This window comes from Cnephaeus nilssonii (assembly GCF_951640355.1).
Source record: "Cnephaeus nilssonii genome assembly, chromosome: 14".
Classification (NCBI taxonomy): domain Eukaryota; kingdom Metazoa; phylum Chordata; class Mammalia; order Chiroptera; family Vespertilionidae; genus Cnephaeus; species Cnephaeus nilssonii.
The window spans coordinates 41942925-41970173 of record NC_137085.1 but is presented as its reverse complement, the minus strand read 5'-3'; the positions used below and the strand labels follow the sequence as shown (position 1 = coordinate 41970173).

Here is a 27249-nt window from a genome sequence, read left to right as displayed (position 1 = left end):
GCTGCACAGTTGCTGTTAGCTGAGTAGCAGCATTGTTGGTGGCAACTATGGGTTTTAGGCTAAAGTTAGTAATGGGCAAGGTTCCAGAGCAGCAGAGGCAGCTGCCAATGTCACATCAGAGGACTCCGAGCAATAACAGAATTTCAGAATAAAAGTTAGAAAAGACTTTAGAGACTATCTACTCTGGTTCAGCTGCTTACTGAGCAGATGTTCAAAGTCAGAGTAAGTTAGTGACAGACCTATAATTTGAACACAGGAATCTTGACTCCCAGTCCAGTGTTTTTTCTATTACAACACAAAGATGATGATTTCAAAATTTGTAGGTGAAGGCTCCCTAGTGAATATTAGTCCCTTATTTTCTCTTGATAGATCAGAAGTTCAGAAACTTAGGGTTATTATCAATTATCCTAAAAAGAAGACCAGACCATTCACGTAATAACCACTTAAGTTCATTATTTACTTTTCCCTTCCTGATTACTTAAGAAGCACTAACAATAAAGGCTGTCTGCTTTAACTAAGCATATTTAAGAAACATACTAGTCCACTGGAGTTACCCTTTAAAATAGTGAATTATGGTATACAAATTATATCTCAAATCTATTATTAAAGAATACATATTACTGCCCTGGCCGGTGTGGTTCAGTTGGTTGGGCATCATCCTGTGCAGTAGAGGTTATTGGTTCAATTCCCAGCCAGGGCACTGAATCCCTAGTGGGGGACATACAGAGGCAGCTGATCTATGTTGCCCTCTCACATCAATGTTTTTCTCTTCTCCCTTACAGTCTCTCTAAAAAACAATTTTGTCATTTAAGGTGGTTTTTAACATTCTGTTCTTCTACCCAACCCTGAACTCCTTTCCTGCTACTTATATTACTTACCATCTATTTTTTTCTTATTCATCAAATACGTTTTCATATCATTTCAACTGATTTAAGAATCCCCTTTATATAGAACTTTGCTATGAGAGTTGAGTTTTATTATATATCTTGAAGGGGTAAATGGTTCTAAAGACATTTTCCAAAAAAGGCTATGCCTACTAACAAAATTGAAGTGGTTCTTAACTAACGGAAATCATTCCTATTTAAACATTAAATTTTCTTTTTCTTTATATTCTTTCATCTCTCTCCAGTTCTTTTTTTTAAATTTAATTTTGATTGTTGATACTATTAGAGATATCCCCATTAACCTCCTCCTCCCTACTGCCCTTGCCTACCTCTACCCAGTCCCCACCAGCTCCTTCCCTCTGGCCATCACCACACTGTTGGTCTGTGTCCATGGGTTATGCATATATATTCTTTTTCTTTTCTTTATGTCCCTAGCTTCTAACTAAAATACTGTGGAAGTCAGGGAGCTTATCAATGTCTAATAGGAAGAATAACTTATACTAAGATATCTACTTATGTATGCTAAATGATGAGATAATACACCGATGTTTTAAAAATTGCGTTATTTTTAAAAAGATTTGTAAGTATCCTGGTGACTAGATAAGACTAACACAATTTCTAGTTTCCAAAAAAATGTAGTTATAAACAAAAAATAACTGACATAGTAACAGAAATTATGTAAATGATTTATCATAGCATTAACTTTTCTTCACTTGAGAGCCTCTCCAAATTTTGAGTCCAGAATGAAAGTAAAATCTGTTTTATAGAATGAGAACTTTAAAAATAGTTCCATTAAGATATCTTTAAGCCACATCTTCTAGGAAATAATTATATGAAATAATGCAAACCTGGGTTAAGGATTTTGACAAAAAACAATGCATCCTCTTATACTGTTAATGACAGGTCAAGTCAATGAGTAATTAGCTAAATCACATTTTCTCTCAATCTCGTGAAATGCTGCAATTTTGAAAATACATTTTTTTATATTACACTTTAATAAGTTCAACTACAATCTAATTTTAACTCTTCATAGGTATAAGATAAATATAGTCTCTATTTAGCACTTTAAAATGTGTTATAAAAAGTCTTTATTCTAATACAAGACAATTTTCCCAAGTATGGAAAATAATTCTCAATCACCATTTACCTTGTCCTAAGAGCAAGCCAAGCAGCTTCTATGTCTGCATAGAGGTTCTTCTCCGATGGTTTCCCAGAACTTGCACCATATCCAGAATAATCATATGAGAATATATTACAGTTAATCCGTGATCCCAATCCTATGTAAAAGCTGCTCATCTGACCAAGATCAACAGCATTTCCATGTGAGAAGAGTAAGGTGTATTTGGCATTGGGTGAGCAACGCACAAACATGCAGGCAATTCTGTTGCCTTTACTGGTTCTAGTCATGAAACACTCCATAGCATCTTTTTCTCTAGAAGAGTACTGCCAGTCAGCTCGTTCTGATAGGTGTAAAGTCCAGCGGCTTCCACTTTCATCACACATTAGTGTGTAAGTTGGATCAGGTGGCAAAAATGCTAATTTTGAAGCAATTTTCCCTGGACAAGGTGGACAGCAGAAGAGGCAACATAGCTCACTAAATGAAAGATTATTCATCTTCTGAAAAAGAAAAGAAGATAGCAAATGTTTTAATCGCTGAACTGTGCATTCTGCATTCTCATACAATAGAAGGTTAAAACAAAGACACCAGAAGTCAGTGTCTACTACATTTATTTCAAGTATCTTCAACCAAAACAGATTTGGGGAATCTTTCTAGCAATACTGTAATTCCTGGATGAGGCAAATGTTCCTGATCAGGAGAGAGACTATATGTTTCAAATAGTAATGATTATATTTTAAAGTATTTACCCAAAATATGAAAAATATAAGAGTAGAAGTAATGTTTATTTCCCTACAAATATCAACTCAGTAAGTATAAAATCAATATCTTTAGTATAGTTTGTAAGTTCTGTGAAAATTCTCAGAATCTCATGGAGAAGCTAGGGATTTAACATAATATAGTAAATATGTAATAGAGTTATGAAACATTTACTATTTGTTACTATTGTGCTAGGTGTTCTATGCATATTTCCATGTTTAATCCTCGAAACAACCTTGTATGTTGGTCTCTCACAACGTGAGGCAGTGGTGGAGTCAGGATTTGACACCTGGCTCAATCACTATATATCACTGGGCTACACTGTCAAGGGCTCTCGACACTATTATACCAGAATCTTATCATTTTAGCTACAGTGCCAGAGGCCCAAATAATTTATAAAACTTTAAATGTATGCATGCACGTAATCACTGCCCATATTAAAAAGGCTGTAATATAAAGTCCATTATGGAAAAAGGTAAAATCCTCTAAGAGTAAAATTTCTTAAATGGTTAGGTGGGAAAGAACAAAAATATTTGTAGCCAGAGATGGGGGTGGAATCCCAACTCTACCACTTACTAGCTGTGTGTCTTTGGGCAAATTATTTACCTTTTTTACTCTCCTTGTTTTTGTAAGTGAGGCCAATACCTATACTGAACAGAGTGGTTGTGAAGAACAAGTACAATAATATAGTTTAGGCACACAATAGAATAATGGCCAGATAATTGGCTCACTTAGGAATACTCTACTTTCTTCTGTCTTTTTTATTAATATTTTAAAAATATCCACCTCATATTAACTCAGGAACAAAAATAAATGCTTGTTTGCCCTACCAGCATTTCCTTCTATGTTGTCTTTTCTCAAATTCCTATGTTATTTTATCAATAAAAGACCTTTGCTTAGTTCCTGGTACCTAATTTTCACCAAAAAAATCTAAATACAAGGATAGGAAAAAATGTACATTATACCAAAAATGAGAAATTACCTCAGGAGTGACTAAAGAGGTGAAAATATTTGGAAAGAAAAGAATGCCCTTTTCACTTACTACTGAATTAAAATCTAGTTTGTATTGCTCAATACAAGTGTGTTTATTTCCTACTTTGAGCTAATTAGATGGAAAGAAGCAAAAACAGCACAGATAGAAACAAGAGTTGGAGCGACATAAAGGGCTTTAAAAGAAAGTGTCTCTTGGATACTGGGAAACAATTTTACTTGTTATTTTACCTTTATTCCTCTTCAGCCTTCAAAGCAAATATAGCCTGAATATGTTAATGTTTTAGTCTGATTGGAACAAGAGCTAGAACAAAAATGACAACTGGGTATTGTCTCTAGTGGCAAACTCCCTGAAGTGTTATGTGCTAAATAGGATTCTGAGGGCATATCCAGGGCTTGGCAGGCAAAGAATGTGTGATAAATTAGCAATGTTTATGACAGAATTTGGCTACAAATTTATTATTCTGGTCAGGAGGATAAAAGACCTGGTGAAGAAAATGGAAGTAAAGGGAGGGGAGTTCAAAGGGTCAGTTCCAGAGAAAGGGATGACCTGGAAAAAAGTTGAGGTGGAAGGTACAATATAGCAATGCTGTGTTATTTCTTGCCCCCCTGTCTTACTAGTATATGCCATCAACTGCTGACCCACAATAGCTTATTAAAAGCTTGATTAATAAGTAAAATGTACATAGCTAGACTATGTTTCTATAATTTACCTCTTGAACATGAATACCTTTATATACTCTAAGAAAGTAATTTTGAATTAAACATGGCTGGCTGAACATATACAATGCTTCAGAGATGCCTCTGGGGATGAACACCAAAGGTGAGCAGCACACAGGAAAGCTGCAGTGCCAGGGCCTGGTTTAATGAAGTCAACCTGACCTTCTTCAGGGTGGCAGAAGAAAGGATTCCCATCACCACTGCCTCAAATCCAGATATAATTGATGTCCACTCAGTAACAAACACTTGCAAATTAGCACCTTCCTAATAATAATAAGCCTGATATAGAGCAGCAACATGGATTCGCTTAACCTTTTGCACTCGGATGTCAAGTGTGACTCAACACGGTTAGCATTAGAATAAAGGAATCGAGAAAAAAGCAAGCGAGTGCAAAGGGTTAAAAGTTATTTTCTCCTTTTCTGTGTGAAAAATTTCACAACAGAAGTATAAATAAATCAAATAATCAGAGTTGAGTAGTTACTAAGGAAAAACATTTTATTCTTAATAAAAAATTTTAAGAATCATTAAAATATCTTGTCAAATTTAGATTATTTTAAGTCTTGTTTGTTTTATATAAAACACATTTGAATAAAAATGCCATTTACTAGTCATTTCATGGCAACAAAATCTTGAAGAGAGATGGCAGTGAATAATCATAGGGGGAAAGTATTAGACAACTCAGAGTACACAAAAGCCATAAAGAGGCGGCCTGACAACTTCTCATGGTGGTTGTTGCTGGTGGGGTGCAGTGGGGCGGTGACTGGTGCCTGGCGGGTGTGCGCCCAGCCCCGGCCTGGCCTCCACGTGCCCCCCGGGCTCTGCACCCCTGATGCTGCTCGGGTGCTGACCCCACCCGGCCGGGACAATGGTGAAGTATTTCCTGGGCCACAGCGTGCTCCGGAGTTCCCAGGACCAAGTGTTCGCTACCTTATGGCAGCAGTACCCGAATCCCTATAGCAAACGACATAGTGCATCGGGAGGTGACCCCTGACCAGAAGCTCCGGTCCCGGAGACTCCTGACCAAGACCAACAGGATGCCCCCTGGGCTGAGCGACTATTTCCTGCCAATGTTGCTCACTCGGTGTACATCCTGGAGGATTCTATTGTGGACCCACAGAACCAGGCCATGACCATCTTCATTGGAACATCAACCACACCTGGTTGATGGTGGTGGAGTTACTGTGTGAACTCTGATAACAGCAGCTGGAGTGAAATCCACCGGGAAGCTTGGGTCTCCTCTAGCTTATTTGGGGTCTCCAGAGCTGTCCAGGAATTTGGTCTCGCCCGGTTCAAAAGCAATGCGACCAAGTCAGTGAAGGGTTTTGAATGCACCTTGGCCAAGCTGCAAGGTGAGGCCCCTTCCAAAACCCTTGTTGAGACAGCCAAGGAAGCCGAGGAGAAGGCACTGGCAGCTACAGAGAAGGCCAAGGACCTTGCCAGCCAGGCAGCCACCAAGAAGCAGCAGCAGCAGTTTGTGTAGCCAGCGCAGACCCTGGTGCAGCAGCACACCACACCACCAGCTGCACTCCCTCTGCCCTCCCCCCTGGATTTTATTATTAAAGGTCAACTTCCAGCCTGATCTACTCCTTGGGTAGTGGGTTGGAGATGATATCTGTTTGGCATCTACAGTGCATCAGACATGTTATCCATGTCTGGGCCAGGCCTGCTTCTTTCTGCATTGGATAGCTGAGGAGAGATTTGCCCAGGGTCATGGACAGCATTCAGGCAAAGTGGTCATAAACACTAGACTGTAAGCTCCATGAGGGCAGGGACCTTTGTTTTTTTTCTCTGCTGTGTCCCAAGTATTTGGAACAATACCTAGCTCATAATAGACGCTCAATAAATACTTGTTGAATTAAAAAAAAAAGCCATAAAGGACAGACAATAAATTGAATGACTTATAGAATTTGGGAGCCAGACAAACAAGGATTTAAAATAAGCTATAATAAAGTTGTGTGTGTGTGTGAGAGAGAGAGAGAGAGAACGAACTACTTAAGGATGAAGTAAAAAAGTGTGCCAGAAAAATCCATCCAGCTGGAATCGCTGATATAACAAAACAAAAAAAATCAGTATCTGAAATCTAACAGATTGGTTGGGTATGAGAATTGATAATACTTGAACATATTAGTAGGTTGAAAGATCAGGTTGAGGAATTCCCAAATATGCTATTTTTCAGGGGGAGAGGGATGAAAAGATAGAAAATATAAAAGAAAATTTAAGGAGGATAGAAATAGAAATAGCATTATCAATACTATAGAAGTTTCAGGAAAATAGGAGAAAAATAGAGATAAGCTAAGAATTTCTCAGAATTGACGTAAATTCAGATTGAAATAGCTCAGTGCCAAACAGATACTTAAGAACAGACGAACTACAAAGGAATAAGAATCAGATGAACACCTGACTTTTCAATAGTAACATTAGAAACCAGAAGACAGTGGAGGGCAAGTATTAAAGAAAAAAAAAATGTCAAACTTAGAATTTGACCATTTTAGTGAGGATAAAATAAAAATATCTGCAGACATGTAGAAGCTTAGAAGGTTTACCAAACCAAGACACTCTTTAAAAATTCCAGCAAGGAGGAAAATAAATCTAAGAGACTCTATTTATTGTATATAAATGCTAACATATATAAATGCTCACAGCACTATAATTCATAATAGCCAGAATAACCATAATATGTCCATCAACCAATGAATAAATATACAAAGAAGTATTATTCAGCCATAAAAAGAGCAAGTATTGATGCATGCTCCAAACTGGATGAATCTTGAAAAAATTATGCTAAGTGAAAGAAGCTAGTCACAAAAGATCGTTTATTATATTATTTTATTTGTATGCAACGTCTAGAATATGCAAATCTATGGCTATGGGAGATAGGAGAGTTGGAGAATAATGGCCAAAGAGTATGAGGTTTCTTCTGGGGATAAGAAAAATGTTCTAAACTTAATTTGGGTAGTGGTTGCACAACTCTATTAATAGTATATTAAAAACCAACCAACTGTGCATTTTAAATGAACAGATTGTAGAGTATCTGAATTATATCTTAATACAGCTGTTAGAAAAAAAGGAAAGGTGTTTGGAAAGCTAAGGTAACTTGCAAAGAAAGAGCAAAAATACCCATGCATTTGTTGGGTGGCTGGGAATTTTTCCTTTTATGTATTAAGGAAAAATGTTTTATTGTTTGTGGAATTTTTATTAAGACAGACTACACAAAAATAAAGTAATAAAGACAAATTGGTGCTGGCACAGAAACAAATAGACTTAATGATAGCATTGTAATTAACTAGTTATTATTGGAAAGGAGCAAAGGGAAGACCAGATATTGTAGGCATGTCATTTGGGCAGCTTCATCTGGAGGCTACAACTTTACACTCCCAGGGGCCCAGAGCAAAGAGAAGATAGACACATTTCCAGTAAAGTTGGTGGTGGGGACACACACACACACACACACACACACACACACACACACACCTGGGGACAGGGACAGTTGGTGAAGAATGGGTGAGGCCGTTGCATGGGCATGAAGAAGATTTGGGATACAAAACTCCATAAACAAAGTTCACTCTCTTGGGACTTGAGTGACTCTGGGCGTGTGGGGCTCTTTTGCTCCAGCTTCCCTGCATTTGCCCACATGGCACATGGCCATGTGAAACCCATACACAATGGACTAATGGACTGTAACTGACCCAGTTCCAACATGGAAAGGAAACTCTGGATGCTGGCTTTGCTTTTAGCTTTACTAAAACCCTAGCTTATACTTCTTTTATGACTGGACTAAGGGAAATGGGACTTGTAAACCCAGGGATGTAACTCCATGGAAATAAAGCTTTCTACCAATATCTCATCCTCCTGTGGGGTTCTCCAGAAATGCTTCTTCCAGCGGTACCCCAAGAACCCCACTCCCATTAGCAATGGGGAAGACTAGGCATGGTTTTCTCCAATAACACCAGTAACAGAAGACATAGCTTATAAACAGAGCTGTGCATAAATGAGAATCTTCTATGACACAGCTGGTTTCTCAAGGCAGTAGGAAAGGATGGATCCTTGAGATGGTTCTGGAAAAATTTACCAGATAGGCAAAAGTAGTAGTTGGATCCCTACCTCTCAGTATGTAGAACATAAACCACAGAGAGATTACAGGCCTAAAAGGAAAAACTAATATAACTTAAAAAAAAATTCCACAAACAATAAAACATTGGTTGATTCAGTTCCATTTAAATAAAGGATTTTCATGCAGTGAAAAATGCTTTGGGAAAGATGATTTCTTCATCCCAAACTGTCCAAGGGTTAATATTAAAATATAAGGAACTTCTGCAAAAACTAGGAAAAAACCCCCACAAGTAATTCAAGAGAACAAATGGACAAAATATATGAATGGCGAATTTACAGAGGGATAAACAAGGCTAACAAGTATATGAAGAAAGGTCACTCTCACCCAACTGTCAAAGAAATGTAAGACATTTGGACACTATAAGAAAGATGAAAATTAAAAAACTAAGTAATATCAAGTACTGGTGAGAATGGGAAAAAAGAGGAACCTTTGTGAACTTCTTGGTAAGCCATTTTGTTTGCCTATGACCCAGAAACCCACTTTTAGGTTAAGTACTCCAAAGAAATACTTGCACAGGCCTTAAGGTAACATGTACAAAGGTGCTCACGGCAGCATTACTTGTATCAGGTGTAGGAAGCAACACAGATTCCATTACGGGGGAAATGAATATTAAAATGTTGGATACAGATTATGGAATATTTTGCAGAATAAGAAATATAGTACTTTGTTTTGATGGGTAGAAATTAAAAATATAGTACTAGGTGAAAAAAAGGAATGAACAGATCTATGCTATCATTAATGTAAATTAAAAATACTTAAATGTTATATATCTTCAAGGACAAATTATCTAAAGACATGCATACTTGAATGGATATTTATGGAGGGAGAAAGGAGGAGGTTGAAGGGGAAAAAATAAAAATTAAGTAAAACAAGAGCAGGACCCATGTTCATTGATGATGAAAATGTGCCACACAGGGGGCAAAATCATATCTGCTTGTGTACCACTGGGCACCTAGTGCTAAGCAGAGTACCTGACAAGTAATAGGGTTTCTAAAATTTTTTGAGCGAATGAGTTAGTAAATGAGTAAGATTAATTCAACACTCTGCATCTAAGAAGCCCCCACAAAAGGAAAAAGTTTACCAAATCACATTAACAAAGAAAGCAAATACGTTTTGTGATAACTACTTACGTTTCTTGTATGGGGATAAAATAGAAGCAGTCAAATAAAAACTATGAACAGAAGTCTGGAGGGTGGGTGTATGTGGTGAAAAAATTGGTAGGCACTAAAATCATTCAGTGGGTTATGAAGCTCAGCATAGGATAGTCTTCAAGGGAGAAGGAAATGTTGCCTCTCTCAAAATCAATTCACAAAACGAAAGGTCAACTCAATGTTAAACAGATGGGCCATTGTGAAAATTAAAGTTTTTCTTTTGGCAGGGGACTCAGAGTTACTTCACTTACAGCAGGAAGAATTTCCTAAAACTGTGAATTAATTTAACTCCTGTTAACTTTTTCTGCTCAATGACACACACACACAAAGACAAACATCTGAATTCTTTCTCAGCAAAACAGGAAGACTAGCGCTAAAAAAAAAGTCCCCAAATAGAATGACCTACTATATCTCCTTCCTCTCTTCTGATAGAAAAAATTACTGAAATAACTTCTGTCAATTCCTAAGGTAATAACAATTTACTGAAAAAAAAAAAAAATCTCCCATCAATATCCTTTTTAACAGTTTCTTGGTAATGTAGGTAGACTCAAATTACTACATCTACAAAGGACAACTGATTCTTTTAAGGTTCAAGATGTTGTTGTAATGACCTAGTACTCAATAGACTCTTAAAGAGGTTTCAGAGAAAACACTTTAAAATGCTTATATCTTTTCTTCATTTTGGTGATATTTTGACAACTAATGCTCTATTCAATCTGAAGTGTAGATAGTATGTGATAAGCCATTTAAATTGTGATATACTAAATTTCATGTTAAGAACTACATTCTAAAGTCCAATGGAATTATTTTGAATTTGACTTCATTCATGAATAAATCTGGAAAAATAATTTTATGTATTCTATTCTGTAGAATATCAGAGTTTATCATGCCACCTAGAGAATCTGCAACTACTTCCAGTTAGTTATAGGACCATTTATTTAGAAATCAGACTTCTAGAGGTCCCAAATGATTCAGCAACATTTCCCGGACATTATCTTCTAAAGTTATAAATAAGTCTCTGAGCATTTAAACACAAAAAATAATTGAAAATGGAAAGACTGAATAAAAATGTGAAGACTGGTCCATTTGCTACCATGTTTCTCTCTTACATCAATCTTTCTTTCTCTCCTTCCTCTTTTTCTGGAAGCAATGAAAAATATGTCCTCGGGTGAGGATTAAAAATAAATAAATAGATAGATAGATAGATAGATAGATAGATAGATAGATAGATTTATAGCAGAGCCTCACACCAGAAATAGAAAAATGAGGTGGATGTTTGATTATTAACAGCAAGAGATAGCAAAGATCAGAATGGACTAAAGTCAGAAGTGACAGTAGAGAAGATACATATTCAACTATGAAAAAGAAACAGATTTTAGGTGAGTTCTGCACAAGAGGGCCAGGAGCCTAACACATCCAATGGACTGACCCCAAAAAATCACCATAATATATTATATAAAGGTGGTCAATTATATAACAGCTCAGTAGCTTAAAGCAAGTACCAAAATGAATAAAATTAAACTAACTTCAGTATTTTTTGAGAGTTCCAAGCAAGTTACACACTGCTGCCCTAAGATTCAGTATGTAATCTGCAGCAACATTTACCAAAGTACAGTGATTAAGTAGAAACCATAAATGTTATAATCTTTAGAGATCCTTATACATTAGAGCTTAGTGTATACAGAGAAGCTGAATATTCACCTCATAATAAGTTTAATAATATGCTTTTTCAGTCAAGATGGAGCATCCAAAAGATTTAAAATGATCAAGTGTAACTTAGAAACTAGGTGTTTAGTACAATGTTTTTGTTTTTTTAACACATTTTCTATTTTACTTGTATATGCATTATATAGAAATACTAGAGGCCTAATGCATGAAATTCGTGCAAGGGGCTTGGTCTTCACAGCCCCAGCTTTGTCCAGAAGGTCATCCAGAAGGTCGTTCGACTGTCCGGTCTAATTAGCACATTATGCTTTTATTATTATAGATTATTATAGATAGCTTGTAAAACACTTAGGTCTCTTTGAGGTAGGCTGTATTTCTTTCCTTTTCTAGAACATTATAGGAATCAGCAGCAGAGGCACTCTGCTGTCTGAGAGATCACAGGACATGACTGAGTAACTTTGCTAGAATTAAAATTCTAAAGACACAGACCGCATTATCTGTGCTACATGGGAATACCAACTTAAAAACTTAAGTTTTACATAGGTCAATGTAGCCATTTCTATACTTCTATTTTCCCTCAGTTTCTTTTTTAAAATATGCTCTTGTTGATTTTTTAGAGATAGAGGAAGTGAGACGGAGAGAAAGACAAAAACATTGGTGAGAGAGAAACATTGATCAGCTGCCTCCTGCATGCCCCTACTGGTGATAGCCCAAAACCTGGGCATGTGCTCTGACAGGGAATCGAATTGGCAAACCTCTTGGTGCATGGGATGACACTCAACCAACTGAACCACACTAGCTGGGCATCCTCAGTTTCTTTCTTTTTTTATTTTATTAATCCTCACCAGAGGTTATTTGTTCCATCGATTTTTTTTAGAGTGGACGGGAGTGGGAGAGACAGAGAGAGAAACATTGATGTGAGAGACACATCATTCTGCAGGAGCCCCAACCTGAGCTGGGGTGGAGCCTACAACTGAGGTACGTGCCCTTGACGCGAATTGAACCCGTGACCCTTCAGTCCAAGACCGACAGTCTAATCACAGAGCCAAACCAGCTAGGGCCTACCTCAGTTTCTTTATTCTCACTGCACTGTCCAATACAGGAGCCACTAACTATATAATGGTATTTAAATTTAATGAATATTACATATATGACTAGTGGATACCAAATTGCACAGTGCAGAATGAACATTTCCATCATTGCAGAAAGTCCTATTAGGCAGTGTTGAACTAGACCATTAAAACAGTGGCAACCCAGGACCAGAGCTTACATGTTTCAGATCCATACTACCTTGAAATGTTGGAGCTTTACTGATCTTCCCATCAAAATTCGTGTAGGCAATTTTTATAGATCCTATTGAACACTGTAAACCACATAAAATGAAACGAGATACCCATACTATACTGTTTTAGAAGAATGTTACCTTGACAAAAATATTACAACAGTTAACCCAATTCTATCATAAAAGCCATTTTTTAAAAAAATGAGCAATTCAAATTAATTAGGCTATCTATACATTTTAATCCATAGTCATAGGATCCACATTCTTGAAAGGTCCCCTGTAAGCTAGAGTTGTAAGTAAACCATAAGAAAATATAAAAACATTTGAGACTATGAGCCAACTAATTTCTGAACATAGCCCATACAGTATTCTAAACACTTAACAATCATGATAATCCACTTAACCAATGCTCTAACAAGTGAATCAAGTATTCCATATTAAGCAGGACAAGTTGTCAACTTTTGCATATGCTAATACCACAGATTCCTGTCAAGCTTTTGGTGCCTGGAAAGTGCAATTAGCTCATCATTCAAAGTCACACCTCTATATATGCCAAGCATAGCTAAACCATGGACACACATCCCACCCTCTTTTATCAGTTTTTGGCACCTTTATGGAAAGGCTTTCCAACACATGCTTATCCTCAAAGTTCACAGAAGAGCTATCACAGTACATTGGTAGAGACATTCCACAAATACACATCATTCTCTCCTCATCTATACTATATATATAAAAGGCTAAGTGACTGTCCAACCATCAGGTAGGTATGATGCGCACTGACCACCAGGGGGCAGACGCTCAACGCAGAAGCTGCCTGAGCTGGCGTGCTTTGGCAGTGGCAGTTCTTGGGTGACGCATCCCGGAACCAGAGAGGAGGGAGTTCTCGCACTCTGGCACCCCTCAGGGGATATTGGAGAGCTGGTTTCAGCCGGATCCCCGCAGGCCAGGCTGAGGGCCCCCATCTGCCAGAGGGACCCTGCTCACTCTGCAGACACCCTTTGAGCAACAGTGCCACCCCAGGTGTGGCTGGCCAGGAAGGGACCACAGGAGGTTGGCTCCAGGTTGTGCCCAGCCTGTCTTGCCCAGTCCCGCTCCTCTGGTCACCTTTTAATTAATTTCCTTTCAATGTGCATGAATCCATGCACTGGGTCACTAGTTTATAAGTAAATCTGTTTCTGGGAAGCTTTTCAGGTGAATACTTATTCAATACAGTTATCTCTTCATATCTGAGGGGGGATTGGTTCCAGGACCCCCAAGGACACCAAAATCTGCACACACTCAAGTCTCTTATATAAAACTAGAGGCCGGGTCATGAAATTCGTGCACTGGGGGGTCGGGGGCAGGTCCTTCAGCCCAGCCTGCACTCTCTCCAATCTGGGACCCCTCAAACATCCCTCTCACAATCTAGGACTACTGCTTCCAACCACTCGCCTGCCTGCCTGCCTGATTGCCCCTAACCACCTCTGCCTGACAGCCTGATCACCCCTTAACCACTCCCCTGCCAGCCTGAGTGACGCCTAACTGCTCCCTGCCGGCCCGATTACCCCCAACTGCCCTCCCCTGCTGGTCTGATCGCCCCCAACTACCCTCCCCTGCAGGCCTGGTTGCCCCCAACTGCCCTCCCCTCAGGCCCGGTTCCCCCCCAACTGCCCTCCCCTGCAGGCCTGGTCCCCCCAACTGCCCTCCCCTGCTGGCCTGGTCACTCCCAAATGCCCTCCCCTGCAGGCCTAGTCCCCCCAACTGCCCTCCTCTGATGGTCTGGTCACCCCTAACTGCCCTCCCCTGCTGGCCTGATCACCCACAACTGCTCTCCCCTGCTGGCCATCTTGTGACCACATGGGGGCAGCCATCTTGTGTGATGGTATGATGGTCAATTTGCATATTACCTCTTTATTATATAGGATAGCACCATATTTGCATACAACATGCATATCCTTTTGTATACTTTAAATTACCTCTTCTTACTATATAGTACCTAATACAATATGAATGCCATCTAAATAGTTGTTATATTGTATTGTTAAGGAAATAATGACAGGGAAAATAAACTGTTCATGTTCAGTACAGATGTAACCATTGTAGGCATAACTACATAGTGCACCTCAGCAACAATGTAACATTTCTGTGAATATTTTCAATTCCTGGTTGTTTGATTCCATGGACACAGAACCGGTCTATAGCACACTATAATTCAGTGATTTTAACTGATGTGCAGTGGCAATAGTGTGCCACAGGAATTTTAACCTTTTGCACTCGGATGTCGAGTGTGACTCGACACGGTTAGCATTAGAATAAAGGAATCGAGAAAAAAGCGAGTGCAAAGGGTTAAAAACATGCAATACCTGACTATTAGAGGGGCACTGACCGCTTTCCCCTTAGACTGTCAAATAAAAAAAATATCAATAGCCAACACAACAATAGTCTGGAGTGAATGAATCAAAATGATACCTTTTTATTTTTTTTTATTTTTTTTTTTGCTATATTGGCAATTTTTTTTGGTGTGCTGCAGAATTTTAGTAATTATTTTATGTGTGCCATGAGATGAAAAAAGCTGGGGAAAGAAGTCACTGATATAATCTAATCAAAGTAGCCATAACTTTTTAAAGATTTAAGGATTATTATAAACTAGAGGCCCCAGGAACGAATTTCGTGCACAGGTATGGTCCCTAGGCCTGGCCTGTGTTCAGGGCCATCTTCCCCGGCTGCCTGCACCTGGCCCCGCTCCCTGTCACCACCAACCCCCAGTTCCCCATTTGCCATTGGGTGATCAGTGCCCGATGGACAGGGGAAGGGACCAAGAGGTTGGCTGTTCCCACCCACTCACTGGTCCCACCCCTGCCGCGGGTGACCATCAGGCTATCAGAGCCTGCCGGCTGGGGAAAAGGAAGAAGAGGTGGTCAGTTCACCTCATAGTGACTGGTCCAGCGGTCGTTCTGCCATTAGGGTCAATTTGCATATTACCCTTTTATTACATAGGATGATGATTTTTAAAAATAGGGCTCATATTTCTGGTATCCTGGTTTGACTTTCTATGAGTTATAAACAAGATTATAAAACCATGTACAGTCAACACTGCATATGAACAATTTTCCAATCAGCCATTCCTTAACAAGTAGTAAATAAAATAATCTGTTCCAATAAAATAAAAACTATCGAACAAAAGCTGCTTTTGTTCTCAGGCAATAAAAATTGCTGTAAGATAAACCGGAGCCAGTCAAAAGACAAATGTAAATGGTGATAACACTACTACATTCAAATAATTATTAAACAAGCTGCATTTTTAAGATTTTATATATATTAACTAGTGGCCCGGTGCACGGATTCATGCACATTGAAAGGCAATTAATTAGAAGAAATATTTTAATATCGCTATTCACCCTTTATCTATATAGAAGTATCAGAGATGAAAGAAAATTATTAAAATGTATATGAAAATAATATATAAATTGAATAATAAACAATAGCATGATATAACAACAAAGACATGATATAAAACAACAAAAACATGATATAAAAACAGCATTGATAAAAACAATGACTGATAAATTGATTAAACTTATTCTACTATCTCCCTGTATACCACATTAAGAGTAAAAGAACTTTCAGAGTGCTTCACTGATTTCTTTTGTGATGAAGTATTTACAACTTTAACGTCACATGCTCTTCGAACTCGAGAGAAAGCAACATATAACTGAGCCCCGAAAACGGGTTCAGGTAGGAATATTCCTACTCTGTCTAGAGTCTGTCCTTGTGATTTATTAATAGTCATTGCAAATACTGGCATCACGGGAAACTGTCTTCGAATTAATTTAAATGGGAGCATTAACTTTTGATACTGAAGAATCTATATTTGCAAGTTCAAAATTTTCCTTGGTTATGAAAACCAGGGTAATGTTTATTTATCAAAATATACTTTTTATATAGCTGGGTATTATTGTAAAAACTCCATAAATATTAACCTTTTAAAATGCTCATTACAACCCTATTATATACCATTACCCTCCTCCTCCCTTCTCCCCCCCCAATTTACAGGTAAGGAAACAGAATTTAAATTCCCTAAGAATACAATGAAGCCAGGCTTCAGTTTGGGTTCAGAGCCCATGCGTTTACTCACTGAGTTAGATTAGTATGGGGCAATGAAAACGAATGTTTTGCTACCGTTTGAACAATAGAGAATGTAATGAGTCCAGTGGAGAAAGAAAAATGAAGATAAAAGAACTTCCCATTCCACACCAAAACAAATGCAACCAAAAAATAAATAAAAAATTTTAAAAATCAAAGATTTGATGAAAAACAGAAAGGTGAGGTAGTTGTTCAGAATGTGAAAATATCTATCTGTGGAAAGAGGAAGGAAATGGTCTTGGCTACCAGATGGCAAAAGAAAAACAAACAAACAGTAAAACCTGGACTGGTATCTATACTAATAAATTCACAACTTTGTTGTTTTCTTCTGAGATTCTGAAGTTACTTTAAAAAAAAGGCAAATTTTACTAGTTAAATATTAGAAAGTGATATATTTCAGTGGTCTTTCAATATTGTAAAAATTCTATTCTATAAAATGTACCTTTGAGGGGAGAAACCAAGATGGCGGCATAGGTTAAACACCTAACCTACAGCCTGGCACAACAATTTCAAAAATACAACTAAAAGTCAAAACGGACATCATCCAGAACCACAGGAAAGCTGGCTGACTGAAATGCCCACAACTAGAAGGAAAGATAAAACCACAAGGAAAATCAGAGGAGTCGTAAAAGCCTAAGGTATGGAGACACGGGCGGAGACACCAGCACACACGCGTGCGGGGTGGACGGAGCCGAGAGGAAGGGGCAGCTGACGGCCTGACCGGCATTCTCTAGCAGGAAGGAGATAAAAGCTCCAGATTGCGCTGAACCCCAGCTCCGACTGCACTGAACCCGTTCCGGGTGAAACCCTGGGAAGCCAGGCTCATGCTGGGGGAATCTGGGTTGTGGGGCAGAAACACAGAGGAGCGGCGAAAGGCAGAGCTCCGGAGGCGCACACGTGAATGCGCGCAGAGGACAGACTGTTGCCTGTGCCGCTGAATTGCCCGGGCGGGGAGGAGACAGGGGCTCCGGACCATGCTGAACCCAAGTTCCGACTGCACTGAACCCCAGTTCTGGGCAAGACCCTGGAAAGCCAGGCTTATACTGGGGGAATCTGGGCTGTAAGGCGGAAATGCAGAGAAGCGGCGAAAGGCAGAGCACCGGAGGCGCGCACGGGAATGCGCGCAGAGGATGGACTGTTGACTGTGCCGCTGAATTGCCCTGGTGGGAAGGAGACAAAAGCACCAGACTGCGCTGAGCCCCAGTTCCGACTACACTGAAACCCAGTTCCGGGCGAGAATCTGGGAATCAGGATTCATTGGGGGAGAGACTAGACTGTTTGGCAGCGGGCGAAACTCCAGGGCGCTTTTCTCTCAGAGGTGTTTGCAGGGAGTACAGAGGGACACTGAGACACAGGAACCTCATAGGGCGGGGCTGACGGGAAGCCAAGGCTGTAGGCTCCACCCTGAAACTCCGCCCCATCCAAGCTGAGCACAGAGGCTTTAAAATTTTGCAAGTCTAGTTGAATAAGGCTGTCTCCCGGCGTAGACACAGCTGATCCTCACAGCCAATTGGACTGGAGGTCAAATCCTCCCAGTGTACCAACAGCAATCAAGGCTTAACAACACCAAGACTTTGCACTCAGCCCACAAAGGGGGGTATCAAGAGCGATCACCTAGGGAGATTGGGGAAGCTGAGCGATAGGGAGGCAGCCAAAAGGTGAAGACACCGAAGCAGGTCACGAACAGAAGGGATGAAGGAAAGTAAACTAATGGACGACACAGTGTTCAGAACCACATTTATAAGGTTACTTAAGAATCTTCGGGAGGACCAAGATGGCGGCATAGGGCAGACGCCTGATTGTAGCCTACCACAACAATTTTGAAACTACAACTGGAAAACAGAGCAGACACCATCCAGAACAATGGCCGGAGGAAATGCTGAGAAGGAATTGACCGATGGGAGTTGGGATCGGGAAGACGAGGCCCAGCTGGGTCCCGGATCCAGGTGCGCTCGCCCGGTGACTGGTTGCTGCTGCAGACCCGAGTGCCGCCGCAGCGACCTTGGACCAGCCCGCCGCCGCGCACCGGGCGCACCGGAGCTTCGCCGAGCCCGCCGCCCAGCGAGTTCCGCGGCAGCCGCCCCGGAGCTTTGAGAAAATGGCCGAAGGAATTGCTGAGAGGGAATTGACCGACAGGAATTGGGATCAAGAAGACGAAGCCCCACTGGGTCCCGGGTCCGGTTGAGGCTGCAACCCTGGGTCCAGGCGAGGCCACGCGCCGCTGGGTCTGGGTGTAGCTGAATCCCGGGTCCGGGTGAGGCCGTGCGCCCCCGGGTCCGGGCGAGGCCGCGTGCCCCTGGGTCCGGGTGAAGCTGGATCCCGGGTCCGGGTGAGGCCGTGCGCCCCTGGGTCCGGGAGAGGCTACACGCCCCGGGGTCCGGGTGAAGCTGGGTCCCGGGTCTGGGTGAGGCCGTGCGCCCCCGGGTCCGGGCGAGGCCGTGCGCCCCTGGGTTCGAGAGAGGCCACACGCCCCGAGGTCTCGGTGAGGCCACGTGCCCCTGGGTCCGGGTGTAGCTGGATCCCAGGTCCGGGTGAGGCCGTGCGCCCCTGGATTCAGGTGAGGCTGGGTCCCGGGTCTGGGTGAGGCCGTGCGCCCCTGGATCCGGGTGAGGCTGGGTCCCGGGTCCGGGTGAGGCCGCGCCCCTGGGTCCAGGAGAGGCCGCGCACCCCTGGGTCTGGGTGAGGCCACGCGCCCCTGGGTCCGGGTGTAGCTGGATCCCGGGTCCGGGTGAGGCCGTGCGTCACTGGGTCCGGGCGAGGCCGTGTGCCCCTGGGTCCAAGAGAGGCCACGCGCCCCAGGGTCCGGGAGAGGCCACGTGCCCCTGGGTCCGGGTGAGGCCACGCGCCCCTGGGTCCGGGTGTAGCTGGATCTCGGGTCTGGGTGAGGCCGTGCGCCCCTGGATCCGGGTGAGGCCGTGCCCCTGGGTCCGGGAGAGGCCACACAACCCTGGGTCCGGGTGAGGCCACGAGCCCCTGTGTCCGGGTGAGGCCACGCGCCCCTGGGTCCGGGTGTAGCTGGATCCCAGGTCCGGGTGAGGCCGTGTGCCCCTGGATCCGGGTGAGGCTGGGTCCCAGGTCCGGGTGAAGCTGGATCCCGGGTCCAGGTGAGGCTGTGCACCCCTGTATCCGGGTGAGGCTGGGTCCCGGGTCCACGTGAGGCCGCGCCCCTGGGTCCGGGTGAGGCTGGATCCCGGGACCGAGTGAGGCCACGCACACCTGGGTCCGGGTGAGGCCGCGTGCCCCTGAGTCCAGGTGAAGCCGCGCCCCTGGGTCTGGGTGAGACCAAACCAGAGGGAGTCGGACCTGCATTACCACCATTTGTCCACCATCCAGAGCTGAAAAGTCAGTGCCGATATGTACACATAAGGAACTGGTGGACATTGAAATCGGGTCTCAAAAGAACTGTTGGTCGGACTGTCGGGCCTCAGAGGGAGGGTAGGGGAGGGTGGGGGTAGGGGGGAGAGATCAACCAAAGGACTTGTGTGCATGCATACAAGCCTTACCAATGGTTGGGGACAACAGGGGGGTGGGGGCATCCATGGGGAGGGGTGGGGGATGGGAATGGGGGGATGAGGACAAATATGTGACACCTTAATCAATAAAGAAATTAAAAAAATTAAAAATAAAAAATAAATAAAAAAAATAAAATGTACCTTTGAGAGCAGGTAGCATCAGTTTGCAGTAACGCCTACAAAACCACCCCAGGTGGATTTGTCATTTGGATTAACTGACATCTTAATACTTTTAAGTGACACTCTGTTGGGATGTTGATGAGTGGCACTGAATCTAGAAATCAATTTGGGAAGAACTAAAATCTTTGAGTGTTAGTATTCCTGACAATGTATCTCTATTTTTTACATCTTTTAAAATATCCCATTTTCTAATTGTTTGCTGATGTACAGAAATGCAATACATTTTTGTGTGCTGATTTAATATACAACAAGTTTGCAAATTGTTATTCTCTCATTACTGCTTTTTGCTTTACTGCACTGGCTGGGATTCCAGTACACTGTCGAGTAAGCTCCTGGTCTTCAATGGTGAAACAATGATGGTAGTATAACGTTTCCTGTAGAATTTTTATAGCTATCCTTCAGAGATTAAGATAAAGTTTCCTTGGCTTGGCAGATGTGGCTTAGTGTCGACTTATGAACCAGGAGATCATGGTTTGATTCTCAGACATGGCATATGTGCGGGTTGTAGGCTTGATCCCTAGTAGGGGGCATGCAGGAGGCAGCCAGCCAATCAATGATTCTCTCTCATCATTGATGTTTCTCTCTCTCTTTCCTTTTCCCTTCCTCTCTGAAATTAATTTTAAAAAACTTCTTTTTAAGCTTCCTTTTTAAAAAAGTTTTAATGGGATAAATTCCACAAAAACCACTTGGCATTCTTGGAATAATCCTAATTTGATGATAATGTATACTTTTATATACATTGGTAGATTCACTTTGCTAATATTTTGCACAGAATATTTTATGTTCAACACTGAGAATGGTCTTTAATTGTCCCCTTTCATATGTCTCAGGTTTTTGTATTAAGGTTATACTAACCTAATACAATTTAGTTGAGGAGTGTTCTCTCTGTGCTAAAGAAAAACTAGTTAAATCTTTTTATAGCCAATAATTAGTTTACTATGACATTTTTTCCCTAATGATTTTCTGTGTTCTCTATTGTTTCTTGCTATTCTTTCCCTCAATGTTACATTAACTCTTATTAAAAACACTTCTCTAGTAATAACTGTTCCAATGAGTAAATGGTATCTCACAAAACAACAGTGCTGACTGCACAGAAACTAATATAAGTCTTTTTTTAAAAAAAATATTTTTATTGATTTCAGAGAGGAAGGGAGAGGGAGAGAGAAACACCGATGATGAGAGAGAATCATTGATTGGCTGCCTCCTGTACACTACACTCCCTACTGGGGATCAAGCCTGCAACCCGGGCATGTGCCCTTCACTGGAATTGAACCTGGGATCTGTCAGTCCACAGGCAGATGCTCTATCCACTGAGCCAAACCAGCTAGGGCAATATAATGAATATTAACTGAACAATGCCTGATATATAGTGACTTTTAGAGTTTATAGATTTAACATTGTCAACTACTGGAAGACAAATGAAGAGGCCTGTCCCTGCAATCAACTATAAATGGACTACTACCCTTCTCTCAGAGCAGCTCTGAAAAATCAGTGAAATAAGAAGACCTAACACAAATCTAAAATTCAAACTGAGGTTGTTTGTTGCAAAAAATGAGTAAGAGGTACCACTATTAGTAACAGAATTCTACCTTCAAGCTTTAAATCTGGCTTTGAATTAGTTTCTGTGAAAACTTGGCAGGCTCCCTGTTAGCATGAACAAGGATATGGGAGTGGTGTTGGTGGTACAGAAACCACTTGGAATATGAGCAGCTTAGAGCCCTTGAACAGCCCCTTCCCCACCTGGGGACATAAATGAACTTATGGCTAACTAGAGGTCTGGTGCACGAAATTCGTGCATGGGGGTGGAGGGGGAAAGGGTGTCCCTCAGCCCAGCCTACACCCTCTCCAATCTGGGATCCCTCTCACAATCCAGGACTGCTGGCTCCCAACTGCTCACCTGCCTGCCAACCTGATCACCCCCTAACCACTCCCCTGCCAGCCTGACTGATGTCTAACTGCTCTCCTGCCAGCCTGTTTGCCCCCAACTTCCCTCCTCTGCCGGCCTGGTTACCCCTAACTGCCCTCCCCGCAGGCTTGATCGCCCCCAACTGCCCTTCCTTGCAGGCCTGGTCCCTCCCAACTGCCCTCCCCTGCTGCCCATCTTGAGGTGGCCATCTTGTGTCCATATGGGGGCAGCCATCTTTGACTACATGGGGGCAGCCATCTTGTGTTGGAGTGATGGTCAATTTGCATATTACTCTTTTATTAGATAGGATGTGGCTGCATCTCAGGATTTTACATTTCACCCTTCTTTTTGAATGCTCTTATTCAAGCCTGATTTTTCTGTGTCTTGTTCTATTACCTCCTATCTGAATTTTTAGTTTCTATCCATCTACCTGATATTTAGGTTCTCCCTTCAATCTTGAGGGGTTTGGTTAAGCTTTATTTCACTTTCAAATCACCCTCAGCCCAGTGCTTAGAAGCACATAAATCAGCTACCTGATCTCCTATATTAAAGCTTCTACTTGGGTAGAGGAAAAAAGAGTGATACAATGAGGGCACTGAATAGAGCCAGGCAAACTGGTTACTGTGTACCTTGTTAGAGGGGAGATTAGTTACTAGACTGAGAGCCACTGGGTCCATTGGGGACCCTAGGTGGCCTATAATTGAAAAAAAATTGAAGTCAAATAAATATATGCTTATTGGGTTTACTGGAAGTAAGAAAAATCATAATTCTGCTTCAGGGAGACAGGCCATTTAAACAAGAACAGGCCATCTAAAATACCTCTTTTCTGTAAGAAACATGCCTCTGTTTCATCTTCATAGAAAAGAAACAACATGTGGCCAGACAGTTACTGAATTTCCCCAGAGCAAACAGGATGTGGGGGGTGGGGAGAAGGTATGAGAGCTGTGCAAGTGGCTGACAGCACATTTTCTAGGAAGATTCCCCTAAACAAAGGGAGGTGGAGACAGCTTGGAAGGTTTCAGGCCAATATCTTAAACTAGATACCCGGTGCACGAAATTCATGCACGGGGGTGTGTGTTCCTCAGCCCAGTCTGCACCCTCTCTAATCTGGGACATCCCTCTTACAATCCAGGACTGCTGGCTCCCAATCGCTCACTGGCCTGCCTGCATGATTGCCCCTAACCCCTTCTGCCTGCCAGCCTGATCACCCCCTAACCACTCCCCTGCCAGCCTGATTGATGCCTAACTGCTCACCTGCCAGCCCAATTGCCACTAACTGCCCTCCCCTGCCAGCCTGGTCACCCCTAACTGCCCTCCCCTGCTGACCTGATCGCCCCTAACTGTCCTCCCCTGCAGGCCTGGTCTCCCCCAACTGCCCTCCCCTGATGGCCCAGTCACCCCTTACTGCTCTCCCTTGCCAGCCTGGTTGCCTCTAACTGCCCTCCCCTGCCGGCCTAATTGTCACCAACTACCCTCCCCTGCAGGCCTGGTCCCCCCTAACTGTCCTTCCCTGCAGGCCTGGTCACCCCTAACTGCCCTCCCCTGCTGGCCTGGTCGCCCCCAACTCCCCTCCCCTGCCGGCCATCTTGTGGCGGCCATCTTGTATCCACATGGGGTCAGCCATCTTTGACCACATGGGGGTGGCCATCTTGTGTGTTGGAGTGATGGTCAATTTGCATATTACTCTTTTATTAGATAGAATAGCCCAATGGGAGACAGCAAGACCTAGGCAATGTATTAGGAAACAGGTGACCAAATAGTACTCAGCCAATGAGGAACTGGAGGAGGGACTAAATAGGCTATGTTCTCTGCCCCAGGTGTGTGCTGTACAATGGACACCACCTCTGGAGTGTGTTATTAAAAGTCTCATTTTCGCCATGTTCCTGTTTCCTAATCCATCATTTGATATTTGGACAGGTGAGCCATTTCTCACAATTCTAACCAGGAAATAAGCCAGGATGGCTGGTTCCAAGTCCATCCCACTTTTTCTGTTTCATTTTAGGCTTTTCACATCCCTACGAAGTTTCCCTTTGAATTATTAGGAGGCATGGACATGATAAATTCCATGAGCACTGGGAAGCTCTGTAGAGCTTGTAATGCAGTGGTTCTCAACCTTTCTAATGTCGCGATGCTTTAATCCAGTTCCTCATGTTGTGGTGACCACCAACCATAAAATTATTTTCGTCACGACCCACAGGTTGAGAACCGCTAGCAGGGTCGCCTAAGACCACTGGAAAACACAGATATTTACATTACGATTCATAACAGTAGCAAAATTACGGTTATGAAGTAGCAACGAAAATAATTTTATGGTCGGGGTCACCACAACATGAGGAACTGTCTTAAAGGGTCGCGGCATTAGAAAGGTTGAGAACCACTGTTGTAATGGAAACTAAAACTTACCACTATCCAAAAAGCTACTATTACTGATGGGTAGTCAGTAGATAAGTGCATAAGGTTGTTACAAAGACTATCTGCCCGAGAGGTCTGAGAGGTACTTTGAGCAGCATCATGTATTTATGCTACTTCCTTACTATCTTTCAGTGCTGGGGCTCAGTAGAAATAATCAATCCCATTGATTGGAATTTCTATCCTCCATCTCCCCACCATGTCAACAGTATTTTTATTTATGAGTTTCAGGGGTTTCCATCAGTGAGATGTTCTTAGATCTGGAAGCCAAGAAGTACTAACCCCTCAAGAATTGACTAGACCAAGTACTTAATGTCTAAGGCCTATATCCTGGCCAAATGGGTATATATACTATCTCTCAGAATCAAATGACCCTATATAATAAAAGGGTAATATGCAAATTGACCCTAATGGCAGAATGACTGGGAATGACTGGTTGCTATGACGCACACTGACCACCAGGGGCCAGACGCTCAATGCAGGAGCTGACCCTTAGTGGTCTGTGAGCTTCCACAGGGGGAGCACCGCTCAGCCAGAAGCCAGCTCATGGCTGGCCAGTATAGTGGTGGTGGCAGGAGCCTCTACCGCCTCTGCGGCAGCGCTAAGGATGTCTGACTAACAGCTCAGGCCCGCTCCCCACAGGGCTCCTGGGCTGCCAGAGGGATGTCTGACTGCCAGCTTAGGCCTGATTCCCTGGGGAGCAGGCCTAAGCCGGCAGGTGGACATCCCCTGCGGGTTCCTGGACTGCAAAAGGGCACAGACCAGGCTGAGGGACCCCCCTGAGTACACAAATTTTTGTGCACTGGGCCTCTAGTGTTTTTATATCCTTCTCTCAAGATTCTTCTTACTTTTCTAGCATACCAGTGTGGAGAATCTGAGCTCCGCCAACCTTAATCAGTGATAAATTAGAAATTATGCTTGTTGCTGTCCCTAAACCTAGGAAAGGGTGAAGGTCATAAACTAATAAAGATCTGTGAGGCAGAGAAGTGCTACATCACCTTCCTTTGCAAAGTCTAAGCAATTTGAAGAATGTATCAAGCCCTTCAGCCTTATGAGTTGTTTCTTACTAACATCCTTTACTCCCAAAAATAATGTATCAGAATAACAATGCAGTATTATTGCTCTCAGACTTGACAGGATGGTTCTGAGGTAGGTACTATTTAATAAATTCCATGTAAAATCAGTTAATGTGATACCAGCTTGGGGTCAAACCTGGAAATTACCTTATTTAGACAGCAACAGCACTACTAAGGGGATATGTGGTTCTATGACCCCTGAAACCAAATGCAAAGGACCTAAAATAGCCAATATTAATGACCTGAAAACTCTCATATATATAAAAAAGAGGTTATGATTTAAGATTTGTTACATATTCATTTTATGTTTCTCAAATGTTACCACATAAACAATCTAGAATAGCAGCAGTATTTTAATTTCTTCAGAGGTATTTAGAAAGATAAAAGAATGCTTCCATTTTGCCCTTCATTTGTGGTTAAGATGAATGTCTCCAATGTTGCACTGAAGCATTTCTGTCACAAAAGGAATGAATTTGAATCTTAACCTACTTACACTCGATTCTGTAATTCTCGTTCTGTTCCTAACTTCTATATAATTAATATTCTAGACTCTAGACAGGAATTTCCACTTTGTTCTCCAAATTTCAATTTATTTGTTTTCCTTTGGGCACAATTCAGATTACAATTCTGGTAGCAGACTTATTACTGGCCTGGGGATATGCCTTGACTGGGCATTAAGGATTACTCCTAGCTTTGTTACCTACCCAGTGGAGGTTTCAGAGAACTCAGTCAAGACACATCATAAATTTAAAAAAATACCTTAAATTTTTATTGAAGGAAGACTTACAGATACTGGGGAATTTTCATCTGTGAATATAATGAGATACTGGATTTTTGGTAAGTCTGCCAGCTTTTCCTAGTAGAAGACCTGTAAAAAAGGTACTAATCTATCTATCCTAATATATAAAAACCCAGGGTCTGGAACGACTGACCGAAGGCTTGACTGAACACTGGCGATCAGTCCTGCAGTCAGTGCTGGGTTGCCATGGCGACCCAGTACTGACTGCCACCGGTGCGGGCGCAGTGACCCAGCACTGATTACCGAGGGGGCTGTGGATCAGGACGAGAGAGAGAGGCAGGGTCTGATCCACAGCCTCCATGGCAGCTGTTGATCAGCCGTTGCCTCTCTCTTTCTCTCCGTGCTTTGCCAGAAGCCACACCTCTGTTTCTCTCCGGGCCTCCGCGGGCCTGCTGATCAGCCCTGCCTCTCTGATCAGGCCTGGAGATGCTGACTGGCATAGGAACTGACCAATCAGAACCAAATCTGGGTGAACTGTGAGGAGCCAATGGATGCCTAGGAGATGGAGCTTTTGATGCTGACTGGCATAGAAACCAACCAATCAGAACCAAATTGGCCAGCAGGGG

General features: G+C 42.3%; 1 protein-coding gene and 1 pseudogene across 3 annotated transcripts in view; one reads left to right on the top strand and one right to left on the bottom strand.

Annotated features, from left to right (window-relative positions):
• Window positions 1–27249, bottom strand: part of ABHD17B (abhydrolase domain containing 17B, depalmitoylase) — a 46441-nt gene that overhangs the window by 6090 nt on the left and 13102 nt on the right. For both annotated transcript variants that reach the window (XM_079789991.1, XM_079789990.1), the window contains exon 2: window positions 2032–2501. In XM_079789991.1, coding sequence (XP_079646117.1) covers window positions 2032–2498 — 467 coding nt within the window. In that variant the 5' untranslated portion in view covers window positions 2499–2501. The remainder of the gene's footprint in view (window positions 1–2031; window positions 2502–27249) is intronic.
• LOC307111048 (PRELI domain-containing protein 1, mitochondrial-like) lies at window positions 5135–5997 on the top strand (annotated as a pseudogene). The gene has a single exon. The product of its transcript is annotated as a PRELI domain-containing protein 1, mitochondrial-like (transcript).